General features: G+C 67.1%; 4 protein-coding genes across 4 annotated transcripts; 2 read left to right on the top strand and 2 right to left on the bottom strand.

Annotated features, from left to right (window-relative positions):
- The first annotated feature begins 3002 nt into the window (after window positions 1-3002).
- Window positions 3003-4960, top strand: LOC308523972 (interferon-induced transmembrane protein 3-like). Its single transcript, XM_081098082.1, has 2 exons — window positions 3003-4084; window positions 4644-4960. Exons 1-2 carry the CDS (start codon window positions 3899-3901, stop codon window positions 4809-4811), a joined length of 354 nt encoding a protein of 117 aa, XP_080954208.1. The 5' UTR covers window positions 3003-3898; the 3' UTR covers window positions 4812-4960.
- A 1725-nt stretch (window positions 4961-6685) lies between these two features.
- Window positions 6686-8028, top strand: IFITM5 (interferon induced transmembrane protein 5). The gene is made up of 2 exons (XM_081100375.1): window positions 6686-6947; window positions 7589-8028. Exons 1-2 carry the CDS (start codon window positions 6759-6761, stop codon window positions 7799-7801), a joined length of 402 nt encoding a protein of 133 aa, XP_080956501.1. The 5' UTR covers window positions 6686-6758; the 3' UTR covers window positions 7802-8028.
- A 2907-nt stretch (window positions 8029-10935) lies between these two features.
- PGGHG (protein-glucosylgalactosylhydroxylysine glucosidase) lies at window positions 10936-15875 on the bottom strand (the record flags this gene model as incomplete). Its single annotated transcript, XM_081100185.1, has 13 exons — window positions 10936-10991; window positions 11080-11291; window positions 11363-11460; window positions 11639-11734; window positions 11840-11973; window positions 12080-12216; window positions 12302-12374; window positions 12976-13087; window positions 13291-13422; window positions 13801-13920; window positions 14682-15117; window positions 15196-15406; window positions 15617-15875. The coding sequence occupies 13 exons, from the start codon at window positions 15873-15875 to the stop codon at window positions 10936-10938; spliced, it is 2076 nt and encodes a 691-aa protein (XP_080956311.1).
- A 2348-nt stretch (window positions 15876-18223) lies between these two features.
- On the bottom strand, window positions 18224-26497 carry NLRP6 (NLR family pyrin domain containing 6; the record flags this gene model as incomplete). The annotated part of the gene is made up of 8 exons (XM_081100159.1): window positions 18224-18977; window positions 19733-19900; window positions 19972-20142; window positions 21743-21835; window positions 23298-25080; window positions 25302-25340; window positions 25588-25868; window positions 26469-26497. The coding sequence occupies 8 exons, from the start codon at window positions 26495-26497 to the stop codon at window positions 18839-18841; spliced, it is 2703 nt and encodes a 900-aa protein (XP_080956285.1). The 3' UTR covers window positions 18224-18838.
- Window positions 26498-27915: the final 1418 nt, after the last annotated feature.

Raw genomic sequence — 27915 nt, 5'->3', positions numbered from 1 at the left:
CCTCGGCCTTGGGCCACGGTAACCACGCGGTCCCGCTGCTTTCCTGTAACCTCACAGTCAGTCCTGCTCCCCATTCAGTTCAAAGAAAGAAGTAGAGTAGTTTTACCTCCATGCATTCCTTCTCGGATGCACTGCTTTGTTGATGGGGATCAGAGTGTCTAGCCTATGAGTTTTCTCTCTGTCTGATAGACTTCTTCTTTTAAAAAAACATACATTTTTATTGATTTCAGAGTGGAAGGGAGAGGGAGAGAGATAGCAACATCAATGAAGAGAATCATTGAGTGGCTGCCTCCTGCACGCCCGCTACTGGGAATCGAGCCCACAACCCCGGGCATGTGCCTTTGACCGGAATCAAACCGGGGACCCTTCAGTCCGCAGACAGATGCTCTATCCACTGAGCCAAACCAGCCAGGGCTCTAAGACTCTGACCGGGCAAGGCTGCGGAGAAACCCCCTGGTCTTGTCTGAGAAAATCCCTTCTCCTGGACTTTCGCAGGACACGTGCAATGGGTGGAGAGTTCCAGGCAGGTAGGCTGTTCCTGTCTGTTCAGCATTGTCAGGGTTTCTCCTCGATTCTCGCTCTGTTGTCTCAGAGGTGACCTTCGATGCGATCCTTACCCTTCATTTTCTAGAGATGGGGTCTGTGGGCTTTTGACTGTGGTTTTTCAATGTTTTTGCATTTTGAATAGGATATGCTTTGGTGTTTTTTCTTTCTTCTCCCCCCGCCCATCGTGGAAAATCCCATCATTAAGGCTTTCCCCCTTAACGTCTGCACTGCCCAGCATTAATATAAATGCAAAAGCAAACTTTTGGTTAATGTTTCATGGAGTATATTTTTCATCTTATGAAATTCAAACATTTCTAGCCTTTGCTCAAAGTTTGTATCTGTTAGGTCGGAGAGAGCCCAGAATCGGACACATGCAGACACGTGACGAGATAATGGACTTCCCCTGGCATTTCTAACAGATCAGTGTGCCAGACACAGATACCGGAGAGTTACTATAGTAACCAGTCCAAGGGAATAGTGACCAATCAGAGGAGATATCAGGGCACCAGGATCTGCAGCCTTTATAAGCCACAGGGAAAAGGAACTCCGTGGAACCCTTTCCCCCTCCCCATGTGGGAGTCCATTCTGTGGGACTCATTCCTCTCCCCACGTGGGAGTCTGTACTTGTTCTTCAATAAATTTCCACCTTTGCCCTGACCGGTTTGGCTCAGTGCATAGAGCGTCGGCCTGCGGACTGAGGGGTCCCGGGTTTGATTCCAGTCAAGGGCATGTACCTGGGTTGCGGGCACATCCCCAGTGGGAGGTGTGCAGGAGGTGGCTGATCGATGTTTCTCACTCTCTATCCCTCTCCCTTCCTCTCTGTAAAAAAATCAATAAAATATATTAAAAAAAATAAATTTCCACCTTTGCTATACCACTTTCTGTCTAAGGATTCATTCTTCGATTCTAGTAGACAAAGAATCCAGGTTCCAGTCCAAAAATTCTGTATCGATAATACCCATTCCTGCCCTAACTGGTTTGGCTCAGTGGATAGAGCGTTGGCCTGCGGACTGAAGGGTCCCGGGTTCGATTCCAGTCAAGGGCACATGCCTGGGTTGCAGGCTCGATTCCCAGTAAGGAGGCGTGCAGGAGGCAGCCGATCAATAATTCTCTCTCATCATTGATGTTTCTCTCTTTCCCTCTCCCTTCCTCTCTGAAATCAATAAAGATATATTAAAATAATAATAATAAAACGCAACGCAGTACCATTGACCATAGCCACAAGCTGCGCCTGACGCCCCTGTGACAGTTGTTTTACGGCTGAAAGTTTGTACCTTTGGTTCCCTTCACCCACTTATCCTACCGCCTCTCCCGGCAGCACCAGTCTGCACACATGGGCACAGGGCCGGCACCAGCAGCAGCACGGGCTGAAGCCAGCCCCGAGGGGCTCGTGCTGTGCCCGGGGCAGGATCTCGGTCCCTGAGGGCAGAAACCAGGGCAGCATGTGACTTCCTCCACCTCAAGGCTCGGAGGCACCTGGACCTCATTTGGAGAAGGTGGCCCCCAGGGATGGGCCAGCGACAGGCCGACAGGACCGTAGGCTCCCGTTGCTTCCCGGCCTTCCTGCCCGGGGAGAGCACTTAGCCGACGTTTCTCAGGGTGTGGACGGGGCCGCGGATAACTAAGTGTGGGTCCTCCCCTTCCCTCCGGCCGCGATAGGAAGCAGGGCGCAGCCCACACGACGCCTGGGGAGCGGATCGCGGACCCTGTGGCCGCAGCGGGACCTGCGTGGGGCGAAGCTCTCGGCCGATGTCCGTGTCCACGTAGGAAACATTCAAACCTGTAGAGAACGTCTGTGAGTTTATTTGAGCCAAACTGCTGACAATTGGCGGGAAGCAGAATGCCCGGGACTGGGGTGAGGATTGGGGTGAGGACTGGGGTGAGGACTGGGGTGATGCTCTGGAGAAAGGAGGGTCTGCGCCTTTTACAAACCCCGTGGAGAGGAGAGGTAGGTGGGCCCCGGAACCACTGACATGGGTCAGGGAGGCGGGAGAAAGTACAGCAGGAGACACATTTTGCACAAAGGTGGGTACGGGCAGACACGTCCACAGGGAACACGGTAACAACGCGGATTTAAGGTCTGCCCTGGGGCGTGGCTGTGCCCTGTGGGGCCTGGGAAAGGGGGCGTTACCCTGACACCCCGAAGGAATATCACCCTGGATGCAAAAGACAGACGGGCTCCGTGAAGTCAGTGGTTCTCAACCTTCTGGCCCTTTCAATACAGCTCCTCATGTTGGGACCCCACCATAAAATTAGTGTCGTTGCTCCTTCATCACTGTCATGTTGCTGCTGTGATGAATCGTCATGTAAATACCTGATCTGCAGGATGGTCTCAGGCGACCCCTGTGAAAGGGTCGTTCGACCGCCAAAGGGGTCGCGACCCACAGGTTGAGAACCGCTGGTGAAGGTAAAGACTGTCTTGTCTGGGAGGATTCTAGCCCAGGACTTGACTACCTGCCTTAAGGTGCTTTTAGTTAGAAAGTCTTAATTTCAGACTAACCTTTGTGGTTACTTTAGGCCTCTGAGTTTGCAGGCCTCCGTGCCTCCCCCCCCATCCCCTTCCCCGCCCCCCAGGCCTCCCCGGAGCTTGTAGGACCGGGGATCGAACCTGAGACTCAGGTACATGCCCTTGACAGTGGGAATCACACCCACAACCCTTCAGTGCATGGACCAACACTAACCACAGAGTCACACCGGCCAGCGCTTAGCTGTTGGTTTTTGAAAACTGGAGGCTCCATGTGGGCCCGCCCTTGTCCCCCATGAGGCTTCAGCTGGCACCCTGTGGTGGGGGGGTGGGGGTCCGTCTCTCAATGAGCAGGAGAGCGAGGGCCAGTGGGGACATGGCCTTGGGGTCTGGAGAAAATGCCGGGCAGGGGATCCCAAATACACTGGCCCCCATGATCAGATGGGCACCTTCAGACTCCGGGGTAGTGAGAGGAAGGCTCAACCAAGGACAAAGAAGTGGATCAACACAGAGCTTCCTCCCTGGCTGGAGTGTGGGGTCTGGGTGATGACAGGTGGGGGGGAGTGGGGTGGGGAAACGTCCCCAGGGCCCAGCACAGCCTCCCTGAGAGGCCAAGACAAGTCCTGACTTGAGTGCCAGGGTGGGCAGCCCTCCCCCGCGGACCACAGCCTACCTCCCAGGGCTCTAGCATAACGTAATCTCCTAGGAACAAGTCAAATCACCAATTTACAAAACACCCGGAAACGGACACGTCTGAGAAATCAGTTACCCCAGGGAGGGAGGGCGGGGCCCGCACTGTCCCAGCAGCTGCAGCCACAGTGCTCAGGTCTCTGCCTCGGGAAGCATCCACCTCCTTCACCTGGGACCCACCTGCTCCCCAAACTGGAGATGATCAAGGAGCAACACGAGGTGTCTGTGCTGGGGGCTCCCCAGAGCCCAAGGCCCGTGATGTCCACCGTGGTCCACGTCCAGGCTGACACCGTGGTGCCCGACCACATCGTCTGGTCCCTGTTCAACACCGTCTTCTTCAATTACTGCTGTCTGGGCTTCGTGGCCTTCGCCTACTCCGTGAAGGTGGGTGCGGGGGGGTCCCCGGAAAGCGTGTGCGTCCAACAGGGATGCTGCCAGACGGCCTTGGGATCGGGGAGCCCTCGTGAGCGCCCTCCGTGCGGATGTGCTGGGGGTCAGGCGGCGGCTCACCCAGTGAGCGTCCGTGTGGGGCTACGTGGAGGGGCCTGCGGACGGGCGCCACCTGTCTCCACGCCCTGGAGCTCTCCTTTCTGTCCCAACCACAGGGCTCCGTCCTCCACACCTGCCCCTCAGCCTCAAGTCTGGTCCAGAAAAAGGCAAAGTCCTCAGAGATGCTGAGCCCTGGGAGGGGTGCGGGGAGGCCAGCAAAGGGGCCAGGGCAGGGGGAGAGGAGCCCTGAGGCCCTGGAGAGGCTGAGGGGCTGGGAGGGAGGCCCCCCTGGCCTGTCCTGCTCAGGCTCCAGGGAACCGGGAGGGGGTCCCTGACCTGGCTGAGGGCAGGTGGAGGCTAGACTGGGCAGTGAGCAGCCAGGGCCGGGCCTGAGTCACAGCACCCAGCTGTCCCCGGGGCCCGTCCAGACCCCTCACCATCCCTTCTCCCCCAGTCTAGGGACCGGAAGATGGTGGGAGACATGATTGGGGCGCAGAGCCATGCGTCCACCGCCAAGTGCCTGAACATCGCCGCCGTGGTCTTGGGCATCGTTATGACCATCGGACTCATTGTTCTTGTGGTTTCGTACCCAGGACTCGTCTATGTAAGGATAGGGGTCTAGCAGAACGGCAGAGGCTTCTAGTCGCCGCCACGGCAGGTGGCCGAGTCCTCCCACCCCCTGCTGGCCCCCCTGGGCGCCCACCCCTTCCCCCTGCACCTGTGCACACACCTGTCTGCAGCTGAGCTCAATAAAGTGCACCTGTGTGTGACAATGCTGGCCTTTCCTGGGCAGGGGCACTGCCCGCCCCGCCTGCCCCTGGACAGCCCCCCTTGCTGCTCTGAGGGGTCCTGGCACTTTCTCCGATGGTCCTGGTTGCTGGCCTCCCGCTGGGAGCAGCGGCTGCACCAGGGGCCTAGGAGGGGGGTCCCTCCTTCCCAGTGTCTGACCCTGACCCAAGGGGCACTGGGCCAGCTCCCCCTTGGCCCTGAGGACAAGCCTGGCTGACTCTGAGCAGCTGGGAGCAGCGGTGCTGGGTGAGTGCGGCCGGCGGGTCCTCTGGAGGCCACGGTGTCTGCACGTGGGGTGCAGGGTGCAGCCCAGGCCCCAGCCCCTCCTGGGCGGCCCTCCAGCCCCCCAGCTCCGTCCTGGCTCCTCTGCAGGGGGCAGGGTTAGGGGCAGCCAGTGGCCCGGGAGGGACAGAGGGCTCAGCCCCGATGGACAGAAACCCTGAGAGAAAGGACCGATCCTCCCACCAAACCGTCTGGGCCGCTGGCTGGAGCAGCCGGTGCCAGGAAGGGCCCCCCAGCCGATGGGCGCCCTGGGGCTCTGGGCCTGAGCCTTTGCCAGGGCCCGGGATGCACATGGGGTGGAGCCGCCCTCACCGGGACTCCCATGCCCTGCACAGGCGCCTGGAGAGGCTGGAGAAGGCCCGGGGGCTGGTGTCGGGGAGGTGAGGGGGCGAGGTGGGTCCTGCTGGCGCTGCTCTGTGGGCAGCAGCTGTGCCGCCGCCGCCAGAGGGAGGGACAACCCCCACCCACAGCCCCGGTGACAGCCCCGCAGCACCTGATCCTGGGCCCCGCGTGGTGCTTTGTCTGTGGGGGTGGGGATGCCTCGCGGGAGGGTGCCCCCCGCCGGGCGTCCGGCGTCAGAGCAGGAGGGGCTGAGGCCCAGGGAAGGAGGTCCTGCAGGGGGAGGCTGGGGGGACTGTGCCCCAAGGCTGGGCACTGAAGGAAGGTGATGGGCAGAGACTGCACTCAGTTCGGGGAGGAGGTTTGTGGCTCCTGCAGCCCCCCCCCCCCCCCGCCCCAAGTCCTGAGGGCCTGCCTGGTGCTGGCTCCTGCCCCACCAGGGCCAGAGGAGGCTTTGATGGCTGGGCTGCACCCACAGCGCCCCACCCCCACCCCCTCCCCCGCAGCACCCCTTCCCCCGCAGCACCCCCCAACCCGCAGCACCCCTCCCCCGCAGCACCCCCTCCCCAGCAGCACCCCCTCCCCCGCAGCACCCCCCAACCCGCAGCACCCCTCCCCCGCAGCACCCCTCCCCCGCAGCACCCCTCCCCCGCAGCACCCCCTCCCCCGCAGCACCCCCACCCCCGCAGCAACCCCTCCCCCGCAGCACCCCTCCCCCGCAGCACCCCCTCCCCCGCAGCACCCCCACCCCCGCAGCAACCCCTCCCCCGCAGCACCCCTCCCCCGCAGCACCCCTCCCCCGCAGCACCCCCTCCCCCGCAGCACCCCCACCCCCGCAGCAACCCCTCCCCCGCAGCAGGCTCCGCGGGTTATCAGCGCACAGGCCCGCAGGGGGGTCCTTGGAGCGCGGTGCCCACTGCGACCCCCGCCCTCACGCCCGGGCCGTCGCGGGGAGGGGCTCTCCGGGCCGGTGGGGGCGGGGCGGTGGCGGGGGGCGGGGCGGTGGAGGGGGCGGGGCGGTGGAGGGGGCGGGGCGCCGGGCGCCCCGGGCCGTCATTTGTCGGTATATTTAGCGGCGGCGCCGGGCCTGGCCCCGCGGGTATAAGCGGCCCGCGCGCCCCTCCGAGCGGCGCGGAGCGAGGCGACGGCGCTGGAACCCATGGACACCGCGTACCCCCGCGAGGATCCCCGCGCCCCGACGCCCCGCAAGGCCGACGGCGCCCACACGGCGGTGGCGCTGGGGGCGCCGGGACCCCCGCCGCGAGACCACCTGATCTGGTCGCTGTTCAGCTCCCTCTACCTGAACCTGTGCTGCCTGGGCTTCCTGGCGCTGGCCTACTCCGTCAAGGTGCGCGGCTCCACGGGGGCGGCTCCACTAAGGGGGTGTCTCCACTGGGGGGTGTCTCCACTGGGGGGTGTCTCCACTAAGGGGGTGTCTCCACTGGGGGGGTGTCTCCACTGGGGGGCGTTTCCACGGGGGGCGTCTCCACGGGGGCGGCTCCACGGGGGGGCTCCACTGGGGGGTGTCTCCACTGGGGGGGCGTCTCCACTAAGGGGGTGTCTTCACTGGGGGGGCGGCTCCACGGGGGGCGTCTCCACTGGGGGGGGGTGTTTGCTTCTAGAAGATGAAGGGGTGTCCTTAAGGGGCGTCTGCCCACTGCCAAGCGTGCAGAGGCAATGAGGGCTTTTCAGATGCTGGGGTTCCCATGAGCAAACCCCCGGCGGACTCCCCACCCGAGGGCCCTCGGGGGCTCATGCTGGCCTGGGAGGAGGCAGCGGTGCCTTCCAGCCCCTCCCTAGACTGGGGACCCCCCCCTACCCCAGGGCCAGAACCCTGAGTCCAGGTTGGGGCGGCGAAGGGAGTGGGGCAGCCCCTGGCAGGGTCCCTCAGCCACAGGCCGCCACCCAGATTCTGGGTCGTCAGGGCCCTCGGGCGGGGACCAGGCTGCCGGGTGGGGGACACACTGGGACCTGCCCTGCCGTCCGCAGGCCCGGGACCAGAAGGTGGTGGGGGACCTGGCGGAGGCCCGGCGTCTGGCCTCCAAGGCCAAGTGCTACAACATCCTGGCCACCATGTGGGCCCTGGTGCCGCCCCTGCTGCTGCTGGCGCTGGTGGTGACCGGGGCCCTGCACCTGTCCCGGCTGGCGAAGGACTCGGCCGCCTTCTTCAGCACCAAGTTCGACGACTCGGACTACGACTGACAGGCTGGCCCTCCCCTGCCCGGCCCGGCCCGGGGGCTGGACGCTGGCCTCCCGGAACCCGACCATGTATAGGGCTGAGGCCCCCGCCCCCCAGCTCCAGGCGGGGCTCCGACTGCCGACCCCAAGGCCTCACCCCACCCTTGATGGTCTCTGGTCCCCTAACTCCCTGCCCCCGCCAGACCTCCCTCCCCCTCACTGGGCTCACCATTAAACGTGCCTGGATCCACAAGGGGCCCCCCGGCTGGTTCCTGGCTGGGTGGGGTCGGGGAGGGTGTCGGACACCCACCGCCAGACGCCCTGGGTGGACCCCGACACTGACGGGGGCTCGCCCTGCTCGGAATGTCCTGCCCTGGGCTGTGGTCTCCCACCGTCCCCGGGGGCCCCGGGCGGCCTGCGGCTGCTGGGCGGAGGCGCCAGCGCATTTAGAATCCCGTTTGGGAACCCGGGCTTTCATCTCGGCTGCCCGTGGGGCGCTGTGGTTTCGTGGCCTGTCCTCCGGGGCATGAGTGGTGTGTCTCCCGGACTCCACGTGTGCCCACCCGTCTGCGTGCATGCGTGCGTCTGCGTGCATGCGTGCGTCTGCGTGCAAGGCGGGTGGGCGTCCCTGGCCAGGGAGAGCCCTCCTGCGCGTTCCTGTCTGTGGGTCGGGTGTGTGCCAATCTCCTTCTTTGGGTCACTGGGTCGGTCCCTTTAACTCAGAAATCTCAGCCCTGCGGCGCGTCCGTACGGCTGGACACGGGCCCTCCACGCAGTCTCGCTCATGCAGATGGGCCGCCCACACCACACAGCGGGCGACATTGTGCAGAGGGGGACACGGGGTGAGGACACTTTCTCAGCACCCTTGGTGCCAGGCCCATGCCCTGTAATTCCCCTCCTGGTGCGCCCCGAGCCGCGGCTGGCAGAGGGGGGTTGCTAGACACATGCACACACCCTGTGTGGCTGGGTGAGGTCCCGGGGCCTTGCTGTGGCCGGGCCAATGACAGGGCAGGCTAATTGCAGGGCCTTAAGCACAGGGTGGCTGGGGTTTGGATCACCCCACCCAGGGTCCCTTCCGTCCCCAGGGAGCCCCCTTGGCCTGTCCACTCTGCCTGGGCTGGGGTAGGGGAGGCCAGTTTAGCTGCTGTACTTGGAGTTCCCAACGTACTGCCTGCCCATGCTCCCCCTCCCCCCGACACCCAACAGCTGGCCCAGCCATCCCCCATGTGCCCGCAGCGCCCCAGCCCCAAGCTGAGAAGCGTGCTGCCCTGAGCCAGCCCCCGAGGCCGAGGTGCGCTGGCCGGGGCTGGGGGTGGAGAAGCAGCACTGGCCCCGCGTGGGACCAAGGCCGAGGGCAGTGTGCCGGCGCTTGGGCCAGGACGGAGACCACCCTGAGCTCCAGGTTTGGCCCAAGAAGGGACCAACCCGCGCTGGGTAGAGGCTGGGAGCAGGGGTCAGCCTGTGTGGGGGGCAGGTGCGTGGCCCCAGCACGGGATGGTCTGAGGGCTGTGATGGGCGTGAAGGTTGCCCGCCCGTGCCCGGTGCTGAGGACAGAGGTGCAGTCAAGCCCGGTGGGGAGGAGGTCGCCGGCACCCGGGCTGTGTCCTGGGCAGGCTGAAGGCCCCTGCCCAAGTCAGGCCGCTGGCTACCAGGGGCCCGAGCCCAGCAGGCATGCCCTGCCGCCCACCGCCCCTCCGAGGGCCGCCCGCTGTAGGCACAGGTGGCTGTGCGCAGGCGGCCTGCAGGTGCAGCCGCGTCGGGCTCCAGCAGCCCGGTGCCCCCGTGCCTGTGCCCCCCCCCCCGGCTCCTGGGCTGCTGCCCCGGGACAGTCCCCAAGGCTTTGCGACCTGCTGGGCGTCTGTGGGGAGGGAGAGCCTGTGGGTGCCGGAGAGCCACCGAGGACCCGGGGAGCTGGTTCGGACACGGGTGCTGGTTACAACTTGGCCACCTCCCTCTGAGGCCACTCCGACCCAGGGCTGCCCCCACAGCCACAGGGTCAGGCCTGGGCCCCCCGGCCCCCACCCGCCTTGCATCCCCTTTTGTCTGTCCGTCCGTCCCTCTGTCACAGTTTGTCTGCCGGGTGTCTGCTTCTCGGAGAACTTGGACTACCTCCGTCCAGAACACACTTGGCCAGAGGGGGGAGGGGGCCGCCAACGGGACCCACTCACTCGCTCTAAGGGAGCCAGTTACCGGCGGGAACTCGATCCACCGGGCGCCCTGGCTCCAGAGGAGCCTCAGCTCCACGGCCGGGCCTGCCGGCGGCTCCCCCAGCCCAACTTTAACTCCCGGTAGCGCACAGGCAGGGCCCTCGCCGAGTTTCCCGCGGACGCCGCCTCGCCTCATTGGCAAACCCAGGGGACCCGGTGTGACATGCCAGCTGCGAGGCTGTGGCCCCCGCAGAACCCTGTGCCCTGGGCTCGGTCCTTCCTGTCGGTCAGAGAGACGATACGGGGTCTTGCCCTGCACCCGCTGGGCTGAGGAAAGGCATGGGTGGGGCTGTCCAGCCGGACTGAAGCGCCCCGAGCCCGGGCACCGGGGACGGAGGACGCTGAGTTCCGGGACAGCCCGGAGCACCGGGTCCGACCATGACGGGGCCTCGGTGACATGGAGGGCTCTGGCTGGCGAAGCTTCGGCTGAGCCGGAGTAATTCCAATTCCGCAGGCGAGCCCGCCCCTCCCCGCTGCCCTCCATGCCAGGCCCGCCCGCCCCGGCCTCCCAGCAGAGCCGCCTGCCTGACCCACAGCTCCCTGGGCAAGTGACTCGGGCACGGCAGGTGCAGGGGCAGCCTGGGGGCAGGAGCAGGCATGCCGGTGTGGGAGGCAATGGGTACAGGTTAGGCAGGGAAGGGGTCGGGCGAGAGGCAGCCTTGAACTTCAGGCCAAAGAAGCCAGACCTTTCCTGGAGCCCGTGAGCCTGGCTGCCAGGCGGAGGGGGGTGGAGGCAGCCGGCAGGCCAGGAGGGCGACCAGGAGGAGCGGTGCAGCCAGCCGCCCGCGGAGTGCCTGAGGGAGGACCCGAGAGGTCCCTAAAGCCAGGACGGCACCAGGTGAGGGGCTCCGGGGCTGGGGGCCCACAGGTGTCCAGGGGGTGCCGTGGGCTCCCATGTCTCCAACAGTTTCTCCCAGGGCATTCTGGGAGCAGAACTTGCTGCCTCGGCTCCTACAAGGGTGACCTTTGTATCCGGCCAGCAGAGCGGGGAAAGGAGACCTTGTGTCCTGCAGGGACAGGGGGCCACCCTGAGGGTGAGGGCACACGCCGGGCCAGCCTGGGGGCCCCTGGGTGGGTCTCGGGGTAGCAGCCTACCTGGGCGCAGGGGGAGCCGGGTTTGCGACGGCCACAGCTTGACCTCCAGCGGGGGCGCCCCGGGCCCTGCCGGGGGCCTGACCTCCACCGTCACCGAGCCCTCGGAGAAGGAGAAGTCAAGCTTGCTCCCCTGGTAGGAGACGCCAGAGACACACACGCCAGAGACCCCCGCCGGACACGTGGGGTCAAAGGTCAGGCCGGCCGGGGTGATCCTGCGGGAGGGGAGGCTCTGTGAAGAGGGCAGGCAGGGCGGCGACCTCCTCCTGCTGGTCACCCCACTCACCGGAACCCTGTGAACCCGAAGAGCGCCGCCTGCAGGAAGCCCCCCATGCCCGTCAGGAAGTTCACGGCGCCGGACCCGTCGGCGTTCTCCGTCCACACCTGCAGGGCCGGGCAGTCAGAGCCGGGAAGCAGGACACAGGCCCCCCCAGGCCGCTGTCCCTGCTCCCGGGAGGTCGGGTGGGGTGGGCATCGCCAGCGCGGTGACCCCTGAAGCTGGGCTCCCACTCCCACCACCCGGGCCGCGCAGGGGGGTGTGGCCGGGGACGGGGGGGCTGGCCTTGAAGGGCTCGGTGATGTTGGCGAAGCTCCTGTCCAGCAGGTCCCGTGCCCGCCTGGCATCCTTCAGCTCCATCCAGCCCACGGCAAACATGCTCTGGGGGCAGAGGGCAGAGGGCACGCTGGGGTGAGGTCCACAGCATGGGAGGGGGGCAGGCCGGGGGGCAGGGCTGGGGCTGCCGTGGGAGCCACCCCCTCTTACCCACGTCATGGCCGGGCCCTGGGGCGACGTCACAGCCTCGTACATTTCCAGGTTTTTCCTGCGAACTTGAGGGCTCAGGGAGAAGGGGACGGGGTACCCCAGGAGCACAACGTCTGCCTGCTTCACCTCCTCTCCTGGGGGGGGGGACAGGGCTGCTGGGGGGGAAGGTGGACCGGACCCGCTGTCGGGAAGGGGCGTTGGGAGGGAGAAGGGGCCTCGAAGGGACCCGAGTCCACTCACCAGGCTCGTATCCATCAAACTCGGGGTGGAAGTTGTGCTTCGGGTCAAAGGGCACCTTGATCTTATCGGCCACGGCCAGCCACCGGCTGGGGACGGGCCGGCCCAGGTCCCGGGCCAGGGCAGCGGCGAAGCGCAGGCTAGGGCAGAGGCGGGGCTGAGCTCGGGCGCTCTCGGCCGGCCCCCGCACGGCTGGGCTGGGTGGGGTGGGGTCTTGGGTCTGACCTGTTCTGGGCCAGCACGTTGGTGTACACGGAGTTGTTGACCCCGGAATGGTATTCGTCGGGGGGCATGACTCCTGGGCACAGAGGCACGAAGGTGCTTAGTGCAGGGGCTTAGACCTGCCCCGGTGCACTGGCCAGGGTGGGGTGGCAACATCAGGTTAACCCTGACCTGACCCTGACCCTGACCCTGACCTTGAACTGAAGAGCATCCACCAGCTCATGATCATCCACCCTCCCCCATGACCACCCACCCTCCCCCATGACCATCCACCCTCCCCAATGACCACCCACCCTCCCCCATGACCACCCACCCTCCCCCATGACCATCCACCCTCCCCCATGACCACCCTCCCCCATGACCACCCTCCCCCATGACCACCCACCCTCTCCCATGACCACCCTCCCCATGACCACCCTCCCCCATGACCACTCTCCCCATGACCACCCACCCTCCCCCATGACCACCCACCCTCCCCCATGACCACCCTCCCCATGACCACCCTCACCCATGACCATCCACCCTCCCCCATGACCACCCTCCCCATGACCACCCTCCCCCATGACCACCCACCCTCCCCATGACCACCCTCCCCCATGACCACCCTCCCCATGACCACCCTCCCCCATGACCGTCCACCCTCCCCCATGACCACCCTCCCCCCGCCATGCCCTCACCCTTCAGGTGGAACTCCTCCTCTGCAGGGCTCCACTCCACGCGGCTGCACCAAAACTCAGCCACGGCGCTGACCACGTCCCAGCCGCCAGCCTCCTGGAAGAGCTGCAGGTCCTGGGGGCGGAGAGGTGGGAACAGAGCCCGGCACCCACGATTCTAGCTCTCAGTGGACCTGCATTCCCGCCAAGGCCCACCCTTCCCAGCATCCAGGAGTGAATGCGTGGCCCCCAGGTGCCTGGACTGGCTCGAGGCAGGAAGTCCCAGCTGGGGGCGGGGCCACAGGAGGAGCGGCCACGGCCCGTGGGCAGCCGCCTCACCTGGGTGCTGTGGTAGTACAGCTGGAAGGCCAGCGCCACGGCCCCGTTGACGTGGATCTCCTGGGTCCCGTAGATGTCCTCAGGGCAGACCTCCAGGCCGGAAGCAGCGCTCTCCCAGGCAAACTTGGCTCCCTGAGGGTTGGGGGAGGTGCAGACCGATCCTTTATGGGGGGGCGGGGGGCTTGGGAGCAGCTCACATATTTCCCAATACGCTCAGCCTACGCCAGAGGGCAGAGGTGGGGCACCAACTTCCCGGGTGCCACTGGATTGCTCCCCCGTCCCCCCCGTGGGCCAGGTGGCCTCTGCCCAGTTTCCACTGTGGCTGCCCCGGGCACCGGGCAGTGAGGGGACGCGCTGGGTATCAGCCAGGCTGTTCCCATCGGTACAAAGCAGGCCGGCAATGCTGCTGAGCCTGTCAGACCCCAGACGCCCTTCCCCTCCCCCCCCCAGAGGGCTCTGGTGACATCCGCCCTCGAGGGACCCTGCGGGCCGGGCACTGGCCTCGCTCACCTGGTAGCCCAGGCTCCGGGCGTTGTCCAGGGCCCCGCCCAGCGTCTGGACGCGGTACTGCAGGAGGGCCCTGGCGGCCTGGGGCTGGAGCAGGAGGACATTCGGGAACATCCAGAGGTCCTGGGAGCACAGCCAGAGGGGCCGCTTCGAGCTCCCGCACCCTCCTCTGCCCCCCCCCCCCGCCCCCTTTCTGCCCTGGGGAGCCTCAGGGGCAGCACAGCTCCTTGCTGCCCACCCGGGTCTGTCCCGGGCCTTCCTCGCCTGCCCGCCACACGTCCCCATCTCCAGCTGACACCCTCAGGTCCCTGGCCCAGCGCTTCCCCTCCCCAGGGGGCACCTGGGTCTGGCCTGGGGCTCAGGCCAGGATCCGGCTTCGTGGCTCACTGGCTGCCTGACCCGGAGGGTCAAGTGGGCCACAGCCCGCTCCTCGGGCTCCGTGCCCGCTGGTCTCCAAGTCCCAGCTCTCCTGGCCCCGCTCCTGCCGGCCTCACCGTCCCCCACATTTCCTTAGCAGCTGCCCGGGTCCTTCCAGAGCCCACATCTGTCTGTGTCACACCCCAATTAACGGGCCTGCAGCCCCCCACAACTGCCCTTCCAGCCTCATGAGCCCCGCCCCCCGCCCTGGCCAGATGCCAGGCCCTCTGCAGCTCTGGGGCTTTGTGCCTTACGGTGCCCTCGCCTGAATTGCTTTCCCAGCAGACCCCCACACATCCTCCATCTGAGATGCCACCGCCTCCGGGAAGCCTTCCCTGTTGCCATGGTCCCTGTGCTTCTCCAGCCACAGCCCCCATCCCCGGCAAGGCTGTGTCCCGGGCCCAGGGACCCTCTGCCTGTGTGCCACCCACACCGTGCAGGTGCGTGCTGGGGCGGCGGGTGCACACCTGGTCCCAGAACACGTGGCCCCAGTAGCATTCCTCACGGCTCCCGTTGGAGAGGCCCCCGGGGCTGAGTCCGTGGCAGACATATCCTGGGACCCCGGGCTCGGGCAGGGCGCTGAGCAGGTAGTAGAGGGCGCCACGCAGGGCCTGGCGCAGGGCCAGGGGCCCCACCACATCCAGGCCACAGCCTGCCCAGAGCTGCGCCCAGGCCTGGGCGTGGGTGGGGTACAGCGCCCCCCTGGCCTGCAGCTCCAGGGCCTCGGAAAGGCAGGCCCGGGCCTCGGCCTGGCTGCCGCCCACCACGGTCAGGAACTCCCAGGTCCTGTCCTCCTCGCCCTCCCCCAGGGTCAGGGCGGGGGGCACCGGCGTCCACAGCATGTGCACCTCCTGCCGCGCTCCCCCAGGCTGCTCGGGGGCGAGCGTGTGGCCGTACAGGTACCTGCGAGAGCACGGCTGTCTCAGGGCCAGGCTCCCTCGGGGCCGCCGGCTTGCCCCCCGCCCCCTGCCCCCTCCTCACCGGGCTCCCTGGAAGTCAGGCCCCAGGTGCAGGTCCAAGTCGGGGCTTTCTGGGGAGAAGGCGGACCGCAGCGGCACCGTGACGGGCCAGCTGCCCGGGGCCGAGCGGGCGATGGACACGCTGAAGGCCAGGACGTGGGGCAGCCTGCGGTGGGCGTAGATGCGCTGCGAGGCCTGGAAGCCGGCGCCCTCCAGGGTGTGCAGAAAGGAGCCTGCCGGGCGGGCGGGGGGACGAAGGCCCATCACACGCGCCCCACGCGGGGCAGCCAGGACGGTTACGAAGCTGCTGGCCTTTCTGCTCTGGAAGTGAGTCCCCCTCTGCCCCCTCCCCCTCCCTGCTCCCCCCCTCACTGCGTGGGCCCAACCTCCCCACTAACCTGGAACACGGCCGGGTTGGGGGTGGGGGAGCAGGCAGTGGCTACCTGTGTTGGTGTCCAGGACGAAGGTCGTGGTCAGCTGCTCTCTGGTGCCCACGGGGGCCTCCAGCCGGACGCCGAGGGGACTGGGCAGGATGGCTCGGTGCGTGTCCCCCAAGGCCCCGTTGTACACGCCATTCACATGCAGAGTATCATGATAGACACGTGTGCCCAAGTATGCGTTGGTCACGGTGGCCCAGAGCCGGGGGTCACTGGGCAGAGAGTGGGCAGTGAATACGGTGGGGTCTTCGCTGGCGTCCGCCATGGGAAGGCTTGCTCAGTGGAGGAGTCTGGAAAAGGGTGGGGGCCAGGGGACCCCCAGTTGGTTGGGTCTCCCTCTCTTGATGCTGTTAACCCCAAAGCCCCTGCCCTTGGAACTTGGCTGGTGCCCCCAATATGGGCCCACCTGGGCAGCCCCCCAGGAAAGCCCTCGACCCCTCATATTGATCTCCAGGGACCCAAGGGAGTCCCCAAACCCCCACCTTCCGACCTCCGTCCGGACCTTCCGGCTCTCTCCCCGCCCCACCCCAGCACGGGCCCTGTGGGTGGCAGTGAGGACTCTGCCCGGGACATTTCTCCCCGAGGAAGCCGCCTGGGGCGGGTGGGGCGTAGGGGGCAGTGCCCGGGGCTGTGGGGGCGAGAGGCCGGGCGAGCCCGGGAGGGAGGGGGCAGCCGTCTGGGCTCACCGCAGCCCCGCGTCCTTCAGCTGCGGCTCCAGCGCCCAGGGAGGAGCAGCCCGGTGGACGCCTCGCCTTGTAGGCGGAAGGCCCTCCGTCCCCGCCCTCGGGGCGGCGCAGGGCGGACGGGCGGGACGGGAGGCTGGTCCCCGCCCCCAGGGCAGTGCTGGGCGGGCGGGCAGGAGGCGGGGCAGACGCGGCTCAGGGCGAGGCGGAGGTCGGGTGGTTGAACTGCAGCCCCCATCCCGCCCCCTGAGGCCGCGTGGGTCAGCCTGAGGGCCTGGTGTGGCCTGGGGACGTGCCCTAGGGTGGACCGGAGGGCAGGGCCTGTAGGAAAGGTCCTGCAGACTGTCCTCTGCCCTCCCCTCTGGCTCCCCAGCCTCTCCTCTCATCCTCCATCTCCCCCCCTCCCCCTGTCCCTGGCCCCTGCCCCCTGGATGCTCCGGGCTGGTCTTGGGCCTCTTCCATTCTTGTCTCTCACGCCCTGGGCTGACCCAGATGTCTGACCCCCAGTCAGAGACACTCAGACCCCCCCCCCCAGCTGCCCTCCCTCATCCACGCCCACGCCCACCTCCAGCCCTGCCCGCTCTCTGTCCCCCGTGACTCCTGGGCCAGCACACTCCCCGCTTTCTGCCTCTGCTCTGCCCTTCCGTCCGTCCTGCGAGTGGCGAGGTCAGCCTGTGCCCTCTGCTCAGAGCCCGCAGTGGTGCCCACCTCTCTGGGAGGACAAGTCCCCAAGGTGCCCGCCCCCACTCCCGGCAGTCAGCCTGGCTTCCACCTCTGCGCCCTTCACGTTCTGAGCGCGCTCCCTGCTGGGGACCCCACGTCTGTCTCTGTTGACATCTAATCCCAAGTGTGATGGTGCCTGGAGGTGGGGCACCAGGTCATTAGGTCAAGAGCTGCCGTGAATGGGCCGGCCTGGCCGGCGGGGCTCAGGGGTTGAGTGTCTGAGTGTCGACCTAGGAACTAGGAGGTCACAGTTCGATTCCCAGTCAGGGCACAGGCCTGGGTTGTGGGCTCAACCCCCAGTGGGGGTGTGTGTGTGCAGGAGGCAACTGATCAACGATTCTCTCATCATTGATGTTTCTCTCTCTCTCTCCCTCTCCCTCCTCCTCTGAAGTCAATGAAAATATATTAAAAAGAAAAAAGAAAGCTGATTTCGGAAGGGCACCGCTGTGGGAACGGCCCCCAGTGGCTGAGTGATGTGGGCTGCAGGCGGGGCAGCGAGTAAACAAAGCTCGATCAGGTGCATGTGATTGAGTGGATTCGAAACCCGGGAGAGCCGAAACCGGTTTGTCTCAGTGGATAGAGCGTTGGCCTGCGGACTGAGGGGTCCCAGGTTCGATTCCGGTCAAGGGCATGTACCTGGGTTGTGGGCACATCCCCAGTGGGGAGTGTGCAGGAGGCAGCTGATTGATGTTTCTCTCCCATCGATGTTTCTAACTCTCTATCTCTCTCCCTTCCTCTCTGTAAAAAATCAATAAAATATATTTAAAAACAAAACCAAAACCCGGGAGAACGTTGTAAGCATCTCGGCCACGCCCTCACTGTGCCTCGTGGGATCTGCTATAAAATGAAGACTCGGCTTGCAGGCCGGGGCGCTGGCTGTCCATCAGGGAGGGCAGCGTCCCACCCGGCCCAGCGTTCTTCTCTTGCCTGTCTTCTCCATCCTTCACCGCCCCTCAGGCTGCCGAACCTGGCTGCCCCTCTACCTGGACGGGGTCTCAGGAGCCGGCCCCGCCCACAGTGTTGGGCGGGAAGCCTCGAGGGCCGCCCATTGCTGGCCTGTCCTTCGAGGGTCAGGGCTGCTTGCAGTCAGGCTGCTCCCTGAGGCTCGGTTTTCTCATCCTTGAAATGGGGACCCCGCCCAGACAGGGGAGTTAGTACCAAAGGGAAGCTGGCCAGGATGCCGGCCACGTGAACAGAAGCCAACACAGGAATGCAAAGGAGACTTTATTACCGGCTTGGGCTGCCCACTGCCAGCCGTCACAGCCGCCGCCGCCGGGTCAGGCCACTGCCTTCTCCCTCCGCCCTGGGCTCTGTCCCCAGACCTTAGACGGCGAGTGGACACCCCTGGGCTCGGCACACGGCCTCAGGGATGGCCTCCCCTGATGCCAGGACCCGCGTTCCCGGGGAGGGATGGCGACCTGCCCACTTCTGGTCAAGGGTCAGCCCTGCTTGAACCTCGTTGGCCAGGGGCAGGGCCGTGGGGCCCTGGGGCCCCCACCGCAGATGGAGACGATCCGCGAAGGTGTCACCCTGCACCCAGCACACCAGTCAAGGTCCGCGCGTGGCAGGTGCTCAGTTATGGGGGCTCCCAGCAGCGCTGTTGGGGCCCAAGAGGAAGGTGGTGGGGCCCAGCGGGGGTCAGGGCCCAGGGTGTGTGGAAGGGGCATGTCCCGGGCCACGTGGAGGACCATGGAGGGGGCCGTGCCTGTCGGTCGGGGCTTCTCCCTGTCTGCCCGGCCCCTCAGCCACTCCCTCAGGCCCTCGGACGGGAGAGCTTCTCCTGGGCTGAGGGGCATCCTCCTGGCTGCACTGCCCGCGGGGCCTACAAGGCCGTGCTGAGCCCCTGGGGAGACGCAGGGGGGCTGTCCAGCGCCGCGTGTGTGATGACCAGGCCTGGCTTTGCTGTCCTCACAGCCTGCAGCTCCTCCAGGGACTGCTCGCTCAGCGCCACGGAGCTCAGGCTGCGTGCACAGAACAAGGGGGAGGTGGGTGGGAGGGGAGCAGGGACCAGGGCAGGGAGCAGCAGTGACAGGCGAAGGGAGGGGGGCGGGGGGGGGCAGTGATGGGCGACTGGCCTGGGCTGCGTGTGCCAGAGGTACACAGTGACAGAAGAAGCCCATCAGGGTTGCCAGAGGCTGGGGGAGGGGGCGGGAGCTGGGAGCCAAGCCCGGGAGAGTGGGAGGGTGTTGGGAGCATTGACCCAGACTGTGCCAGGGCACCGCACCAGATGGACGTTTAGTCTGGCAGAGAGGTTGAGGCCAAGGGCTGGGGCCAGGGCTTGGAGGGGTGTCTCCAGGGGCTGTGCTCACTCAGGGCCTAGGACAGTGGTTCTCAACCTTCCTAACGCCGCGACCCTTTAACACAGTTCCTCATGTTGTGGTGACCCCCGACCATAAAATTATTTCCGTTGCTACTTCATCACTGTGCTGTTGCTACTGTGATGAATCGTCATGTAAATATCTGATATGCAGGATGTATTTTCATTGTTACAAATTGAACATAATGAAAGCATTGTGATTAATCACAAAAACAATATGTCATTATAGATGTGTTTTCCGATGGTCTTAGGCGACCCCTGTGAAAGGGTCGTTCGACCCCCAAAGGGGTCGCGACCCACAGGTTGAGAACCGCTGGTCTAGGGGCAGCCTCAGGTAACCCCCCAGCCCCGCCCAGCTTCAGAGGTGTGTCCCCAGCACCCTTCCTGCCCCTCCCCTACCTGAGGGTCTGCAGGCGGCATCCCGGCTGCTGCAGGGCCGCGCACAGGCCTGTCACCACGGGTCCCGACAGCTGGCAGCCACTGAGGTCCAGGGTGGTCAGGGCGGGGCTGTGCTGGAGCAGGCCCACCAGGTACTGGAGCGCCTCCTGGAGGCCGGGCTGCTGCAGCCTGCGGAGAGGGGGCCTCAGGAGCCGCTGGGGGCCCCTCCCGTCCCTTCGTCCGCCCAGACCCAGCCTCACCTGAGTGTCTGCACCCGGCACCCGGGCCAGACCAGGCCCTCGCTCAGCGCCCGCAGCCCCGCCTGGCTGATCCCGTTGTGCAGGAGGCACAGCTCGGTCAGGGCGGGGGCCGCCCTCAGGGCCTGCGCCAGGTCATGGCACGCGGAGTCTGGGAGTCTGCAGCGGGACAGCCTGTGGTCCGCAAGCACAGGTCAGTCCCGGGCCCCTCCGCCCTCGCTGCCCTGGCTGTGCAGACTGCCCACTCCTCAGGGCTGGGGTCAGCGGAGGAGTGTCGGCTGCACAGCGCCCCTGCCTTTGTCACCAGGCGTGTCCCTGGTGGCATCACCCCGGGCGCATGCCTGGGCACATGCCAGTCTTCCCTAGGACACTGTTGACCACGCATTTATGAGGAACCCACGGCGACCTCCACCTGCACACACTGACCTCCCCCTGCACACACAGACCTCCCCCTGCACATACTGACCTCCCCCTGCACACACAGACCTCCCCCTGCACACACCGACCTCCCCCTGCACACGCTGACCTCCCCCTGCACACGCTGACCTCCCCTTGCACACACTGACCTCCCCCTGCACACACCGACCTCCCCTTGCACACACAGACCTCCCCCTGCACACACAGACCTCCCCTTGCACACACTGACCTCCCCTTGCACACACTGACCTCCCCCTGCACACACCGACCTCCCCCTGCACACACAGACCTCCCCCTGCACACACCGACCTCCCCTTGCACACACAGACCTCCCCCTGCACACACAGACCTCCCCTTGCACACACCGACCTCCCCCTGCACACACCGACCTCCCCCTGCACACACAGACCTCCCCTTGCACACACTGACCTCCCCTTGCACACACTGACCTCCCCCTGCACACACAGACCTCCCCTTGCACACACTGACCTCCCCCTGCACACACCGACCTCCCCCTGCACACACAGACCTCCCCTTGCACACACCGACCTCCCCCTGCACACACAGACCTCCCCTTGCACACACTGACCTCCCCTTGCACACACAGACCTCCCCCTGCACACACAGACCTCCCCTTGCACACACTGACCTCCCCCTGCACACACCGACCTCCCCCTGCACACACAGACCTCCCCTTGCACACACCGACCTCCCCCTGCACACACAGACCTCCCCCTGCACACACCGACCTCCCCCTGCACACACAGACCTCCCCCTGCACACACCGACCTCCCCCTGCACATACCGACCTCCCCCTGCACACGCAGACCTCCCCCTGCACACGCTGACCTCCCCCTGCACACACCGACCTCCCCCTGCACATACCGACCTCCCCCTGCACACGCTGACCTCCCCCTGCACACGCCGACCTCCCCCTGCACACGCTGACCTCCCCCTGCACACGCTGACCTCCCCCTGCACATGCCAACCTCCTGCGTTGTCCCCGAGCTAGGGCCGCAGTGTAGTTAGCCGGTCCCTAAGGCCGGCAGGGTGTGGCTTCTGCTTCTTTGCCACATAAACGCTGTGGTGCACACGCTGCACTGAGCTGAGTGGCAGGACTGACGGCCAGTGGGCTGGTCTCCTCCATGTCCCTCCCCCCCAATGCTCAGCTCCCACTCGGACCTGGTCAGCCCCCTTCCCAAGGAGCCCCTAGGCTGGGGATGGGCCCCGGCATGGACGCCCGAGGCCACAGGCTCCCCGCCCGTCCCCTCAGCCAGCCCAGACAGGGCCACTCCTCTCCCTCGCCCGGGCATCCTGCTCTGCGCCCGCCCAGGCAGGGCTGGGCTGGGCCACTCACGTCAGGCTGGTCAGGCCGCACTGCTGGTCGGTCATGGCCTCGCAGAGAGGGCGCAGCGAGGACGCCTGGGGTTTCTTCGCGGCGGCCTGAGAGCTGTGGGGAGAGGGGAGCCACCTGGCTGCAGTCCCTCCTCCGTCTTCCCTGTGCCCCTCAGGTGTCACAGCCACCTCTGTCCTCACCCCAAACCCAAGCGCGGCCTCTCATGGCCCCAGGCGCCTCCCCCCCGAAGCCAGCCAGGCGCACCCGGGGGCCACGTCCCCGCATCCCCAGTGTGTGCCTGGCCTTGCGCCTGCGAGGGTGTCCCCAGCCCCTGTCAACGTCCGCACATTCGTCCTCGAATGGACGCTGAGCGCCTGGGCCAGGGACAACGACACAGCCTTGCCCTGGGCAGCGGAGGGTCTGGCGAAGGAGGCGGCCACGGACAGAGGTCACGGCGTGTGGTGGTCATTGGGGCACATCTGGGGCCCCAGGGGTCGCAGGGCAGCTGGGGAGTCTGGGCCGGCCTTGTGGGGAGGCAGCAAGCAGTGCTCTGGGCTGAGGGAAGAGGCCCAGGGCAAAGGGGGCGTGGCGTGTTCCAGAACTCATTATGAGAAAGCGTTGCGGGGTGGGGTGGGGGGGGCGGGGGGGTCCGGCCTGTGGCTCAGGGGTTCAACGTCCACCTATGAACCAGAAGGTCACGGTTCGACTCCCGGTCAGGGCACAGGCCCAGGTTGCAGGCTTGATCCCCAGCGTGGGGCGTGCAGGAGGCAGCCGGTCCCTGATTCTCTCATCCTGGATGTCTCTCTCTCTCCCACTTCCTTCCTCTCTGAAATCAATAAAAATATATTTTTAAAAATCCAAAAAGCATGGGCGGGGGCTGGTCTAGAGCTACATGGCCATGCTCTGAGGTTTGCCTTGGATGTGGATGGCGGGGGTGGGAGGGTGGGGGGGGTGGGGGTGGAAGATGGGGGTGGCATGGAGAGGACGGGGGCGGGGGGTGGGGGTGGCATGGAGAGGACGGGGCGGGGGGTGGGGGTGGCATGGAGAGGACGGGGGCGGGGGGTGGGGGTGGCATGGAGAGGACGGGGGCGGGGGGTGGGGGTGGCATGGAGAGGACGGGGGCGGGGGGTGGGGGTGGCATGGAGAGGACGGGGGCGGGGGGTGGGGGTGGCATGGAGAGGACGGGGGCAGGGGTGGGGGTGGCATGGAGAGGACGGGGGCGGGGGGTGGGGGTGGCATAGAGAGGACGGGGGGTGGGGGTGGCATGGAGAGGACGGGGACGGGGGGTGGGGGTGGCATGGAGAGGACGGGGACGGGGGGTGGGGGTGGCATGGAGAGGACGGGGGTGGGGGTGGGGGTGGCATGGAGAGGAAGGGGGGTGGGGGTGGCATGGAGAGGAAGGGGGGTGGGGGTGGCATGGAGGAGAAGGTGGGCACTGGAGGCTGCCCCACAAGGGGGTGGGCAGAACCAGCCCTGAAGCCCTGCCTCTGGTCGGGGGGACGCCCAGGTGGGCGCTCAGGGGCACAGGCCTGAACGGTGCCCACAGCGCGGGCCGGGGAGGCCGCGCAGGACTCACGGGCTGCCGCTCAGGCTGTTCTGCAGCCGCTTCATCAGGCCTTTCTTCTTCTTCTTCTGCGGGGCGGGCAGCGCACAGCCGACCAGCCGCAGCGCCTGTCCGGCGGGGCAGCACCGCACGCAGTAGCTCAGCACGGCCAGGTCCATGTGGCTGAAGCTCCAGCGCTCCAGCGCCAGCTCCCGGAGGCCCCGCAGGGCCTGGCGCACGAAGGCCGCCTCCTGCGACTCGTACAGGCAGTACAGCAGCTCCAGCGGGAAGCTGAACTCCTCCTCCTCCTCCTCCTCCTCTACCTCCTCCGCCTCCTCCTCGGACCCCGCGTCCTTCAGCTCCTTGGGCTCCTCCGCCCCCGCCGGCGCCGCGGGAGGGCGCCCCTGGCCCTGGCCCTGGCCCTGGCCCTGGTCCTGCACCCACCGCAGCACATCCTGCTTCACGCGCTCGGACACCGCGCAGCCGAAGTGGCGCTGGACGTCACGCACGCGCTCGGCGCTCAGCAGCCCGAAGAGGAAGCGGGTGGCGAGCGCCAGGTCCCGGCGCAGGAGCTCCCGGACGCCGCCCGCCGGCGCCGCGGGCCCCGCCTCCTCCAGCAGGTAGGACAGCGCCGTGAAGAACTCCTGGAAGCTCTGGTCGATGAACCGGAAGGCGACCTCGGTCTGGAGCACGCCCGGGAGCTCTTTCTTGATGAGGAACAGCGTCTGGACCTTGGAGCCGCTCAGCCGCAGCCTCTCCAGATCCTTCTCGGTGAACTGCGCCCTGCGCCCCAGGACGCCCTCGCGGGCCAGGCGGCACAGCTGGCGCAGCTCGCCCTGCACCCGAGGCCGGTCGGCGGCGGGCCCCGAGCTCAGGAGGCTGACGACGAACAGCAGGTACACGGACGTGGTGGTCTTGGAGGTGCGCGACAGGTCCTGGCCCAGCTCCAGCTGCTGGCGCAGGACGGTGCACACGATCCAGCACACGAAGGGCACGAAGCACAGCGCGAACAGCGTCTCGTTCTCCTTGACGAAGCGGTAGGCGCGCTCCGCCCGCCACTCGTCCTGGAAGAACTTGTAGAAGTACTTCTTCTTGTCCTTGTCCGAGAAGCCGCACACCTCGGCGCACTGCGGGGAGCGCAGGCGGCCCTGCAGCCGGCCCGGCGCGGCGGGGCGCGTGGTCACCAGCAGGCGGGCCTGGGGGAGCAGCGCCTTGCTCAGGAGGCTGCCCAGCACCCGCGCGGCGCCGGCGGCCTCGAAGGGGTCCGTGCAGGCCGGCGCCGGCAGCTCGTCCAGCTCGTCCAGCTCGTCCAGCTCGTCCGCGCCGTCCAGGATGAAGAGCAGCCGCTCGGAGTTGGCGAGCATCTGCCGCACCGGGGCGCTGCGGTCCGGGCACTGGTCCAGGACCAGGTCGGCCAGGCTGCAGGCGCCCGGCCGCTCCAGCAGCTCCCCGCACGGCAGGAAGAAGGCGAAGTCCACCTGGCCGTGGTACAGCTTCCCCGCCGCCCAGTCGTACAAGATTTTCTTGGCCGCCATGGTCTTGCCGATGCCCGCCGGGCCCTGCAGCACCACGGTCAGCGGCCGCTGGCCCTCCTCGTCGTGGCCGAACAGGCGGTTGAAAGTGTGCGTGTCCGAGCGCCGAGCGCGCTCGGGCGCGGGCGCCTCCGCGGGCCCCAGGGCCTCGGGCGCCAGGGCGGCGCTCTCGGGCGCGATGAGCAGCTTGGTGAAGCGCTTGTTGATCTTCACGGAGCGGGCGTTGCGCTCCTTGACCTTGGCGTGCTGCCGCAGCACGTGCTCCCGGTATTTCTTCTTGTACTCTGGGGGGGGGGGGGGGGCGGGGAGATGGGGAAGGAGGCGGGGCGGCTGGGTCAGCTCGCCCTCCGTGCCCACGGCGCTCCCCGCTCGGCTCAGGACTCAGTTTCCCCTGCTGTGCCACCCCCTCCCCGCCCTGGCCCTCCCAGACCCGCGCCTCCCCGGGAGAGGGCAGCCGCTCCAAGCCTGGGCCCTGCAGGGCCTGCGCCCCCGGCCGGAGACCTACCGGACACGGAGAGCAGCACCGAGAAGCTGGGGCCGAGCCCTGAAAGGGAGACTTGCGTGAGGCCGCGCGCGAGCGGGGGGGACGGGGGGGACGGGGGGACGGGGGTGGACGCAGTAGGGGTCGCGGCCACTCTCCAGGGCCCGTATCCCAGGCCCCGGCCCGGAGTGAAGCTGGCCGGCAGGGGGCGCGCCTGGCTTCCCCGGGGAGGCGGGAAGGAGGGCGGCGGTCCCGGACGGGGACGGAGGGGTGGCGGGCAGGGACCGGGCGACCCGCCCCGCGCGCTCACGCTGCAGCCGCTGCTCCTTGAGCTGCGCCGCCACGTCGCGGACGTCCGCCCTCTTCAGCGTCTTGCGCGCCACCTCGAGCGCGGGCTCCGCGCCGTAGAAGTGGGTCAGCTGCTCGGCCAGGTCCACGGCGTCCGCGCGCTCCAGCCGCCCCCACGGGATGCTGCGCCCGTCCAGCGGCGCGTCGCGCAGCTTGTGGCGGAAGCGCTTCAGCTGCTCCTGGCTCAGGTCCTCCAGCGCCGCCAGGAGCAGCTCGCGGGCGGCGGCCGCGCGGGCCTGCTCGCTGCGGGAGGCGGGCAGGCGGGGGGATCAGCACGTGGGTCGCGTCCCGAAACCCCGGCCCCACCCCCGGGCGTCGGGGTGCCCGCGAGGAGCAGAGGCTCCGACGCGCCCCGTCCCCTTCGGTGGCTCCATGCCCGCGCTCTGCCCGCAGGGGAGGCCTGCGCTCCAGGGACTCGTTGCAGGTTTTGCTCCCAGGCGGTCCAAGGCTTTGCCTGCTGGTGAGGTGGGGCGCTCCAGGGCCTTGGGGTGCCTGCCCGCCTGCCTGGTGCCTTTCCCACACCTGGCGCGGCCAGGCCACACTCCCCAGATGAGGTGTCTAGGACGCCTGTGCTCCCCCTTCCTTGCCTCCCCCTGGGGTCCTGGAGCAGAGCTGGGTGCGGCTGGAGTCACCGCCTGGCCCAGACTGCGTTCCCGGATCCCCACAGCACCATGCACCCCGCCCCCCGCCTCCGGGGGCCTTGCACAGCGTCTCAGTCTGAGGCCTGTTGGGGAGCAGACCCCCATTTGCTCCTGGAACCCTGAGCGGGGTGGGGGGGGGTGGGGGGGTGGGGAATGGGGTTAGCAGCGGGTCCCCAGGTGGCAGGACGAGCCCAGCACTCACCTGGAGCAGGAGGCCTCAGGCTGCTCCATGGCAACAGGCCCCTGGGTCTAGAACTCGGAGAGGTGACCCCTCTGCACGGGGACTGGAGCCAAGTCCTAGGGAGGCTGTCCAGCCCCGTCCATGCCCAGACCCAGGTGCTGTAGCTCCCAAACCCAGTGAGTGGCCCCTTTATGGGCTCTGCCTGCGACCTTTGGTTTTCTCTTTCCTTTATTTGGTTAAGGTTGCCTGAGGACCCGTGGGGTGTGGCAGCGGGCACGGCTGTGAGCAGGTAACTGCAGAGCAGGGGGACTGCTTGGAGGAGGTGGCCGGCTCGCAACTCGGTTGAATTCTGAAGGCAGCGGCGAGGGAAGGCTTTCTAGGTGGAGGGAGACGAAGTGCCGCCCACGGTCAAGAGCACGATCTCCGACACTGAACTGCCCAGATCACAGCCTGGCTCTACCACCCGGTCGCGGGGCCGCTTGGGACAAGTCCCTTAACCTCTCTGCCTCCATGTCCGCTCTGCACAGAGGGGAGAGTGAAGCTGGAATGCACGTGCCTGGCCTTCCAGGCAGCAGTCATCGTCGCCGCCCCTGCTCTGTGGGCAGCCCCTCACTGTGTCTTCTGGGGTCCCCAAGAGCACCCCCTTTCTAAGCCCCCTTCAGTCTGCCTGCACGTCACTCAGCACCGCTGACCATGACCTTTTCCTTTTGTCAAAGGGACCGAGGGGCGGGGGTCAGAGACAGCGGGCAGGTGGCGTGGGAGGAGCGGTGTCGCCTCGGTTCTGCCCTCAGCAGCCTGGGGAAGGGTCCTGAGGCTGGGGACGGGGGTGCCAAGGTCGTCCCCATCTCCTGGGTGGACCCTCCGGGTGGACTCTGTGCCCTGTGAACGCTCAGCAGCTGCTGATAACAGCGCTGGGAACGGCTTTGATAAGAGGGGCCAGCGCTGCCAGAAACTGGGCCTGGGCCTGGGCCTGGGGAGGAGGCTGGGGAGGAGGCTGGGCGCCGGGCTGGGCCTGGGCCTGGGGAGGAGGCTGGGGGAGGAGGCTGGGGAGGAGGCTGGGCGCCGGGCTGGGCCTGGGCCTGGGGAGGAGGCTGGGGAGGAGGCTGGGGAGGAGGCTGGGCGCCGGGCTGGGCCTGGGCCTGGGGAGGAGGCTGGGGAGGAGGCTGGGGAGGAGGCTGGGGGAGGAGGCTGGGGGAGGAGGCTGGGGAGGAGGCTGGGGAGGAGGCTGGGGGAGGAGGCTGGGGAGGAGGCTGGGGAGGAGGCTGGGCGCCGGGCTGGGCCTGGGCCTGGGGAGGAGGCTGGGGAGGAGGCTGGGCGCCGGGCTGGGCCTGGGCCTGGGGAGGAGGCTGGGGAGGAGGCTGGGGGAGGAGGCTGGGCGCCGGGCTGGGCCTGGGCCTGGGGAGGAGGCTGGGGAGGAGGCTGGGGAGGAGGCTGGGCGCCGGGCTGGGCCTGGGCCTGGGGAGGAGGC

The sequence above is a fragment of the Myotis nattereri genome (assembly GCF_964212035.1).
Source record: "Myotis nattereri genome assembly, chromosome: 9".
Taxonomy (NCBI): Eukaryota; Metazoa; Chordata; class Mammalia; order Chiroptera; family Vespertilionidae; genus Myotis; species Myotis nattereri.
This window is presented reverse-complemented; position numbering and strand designations above follow the sequence as displayed.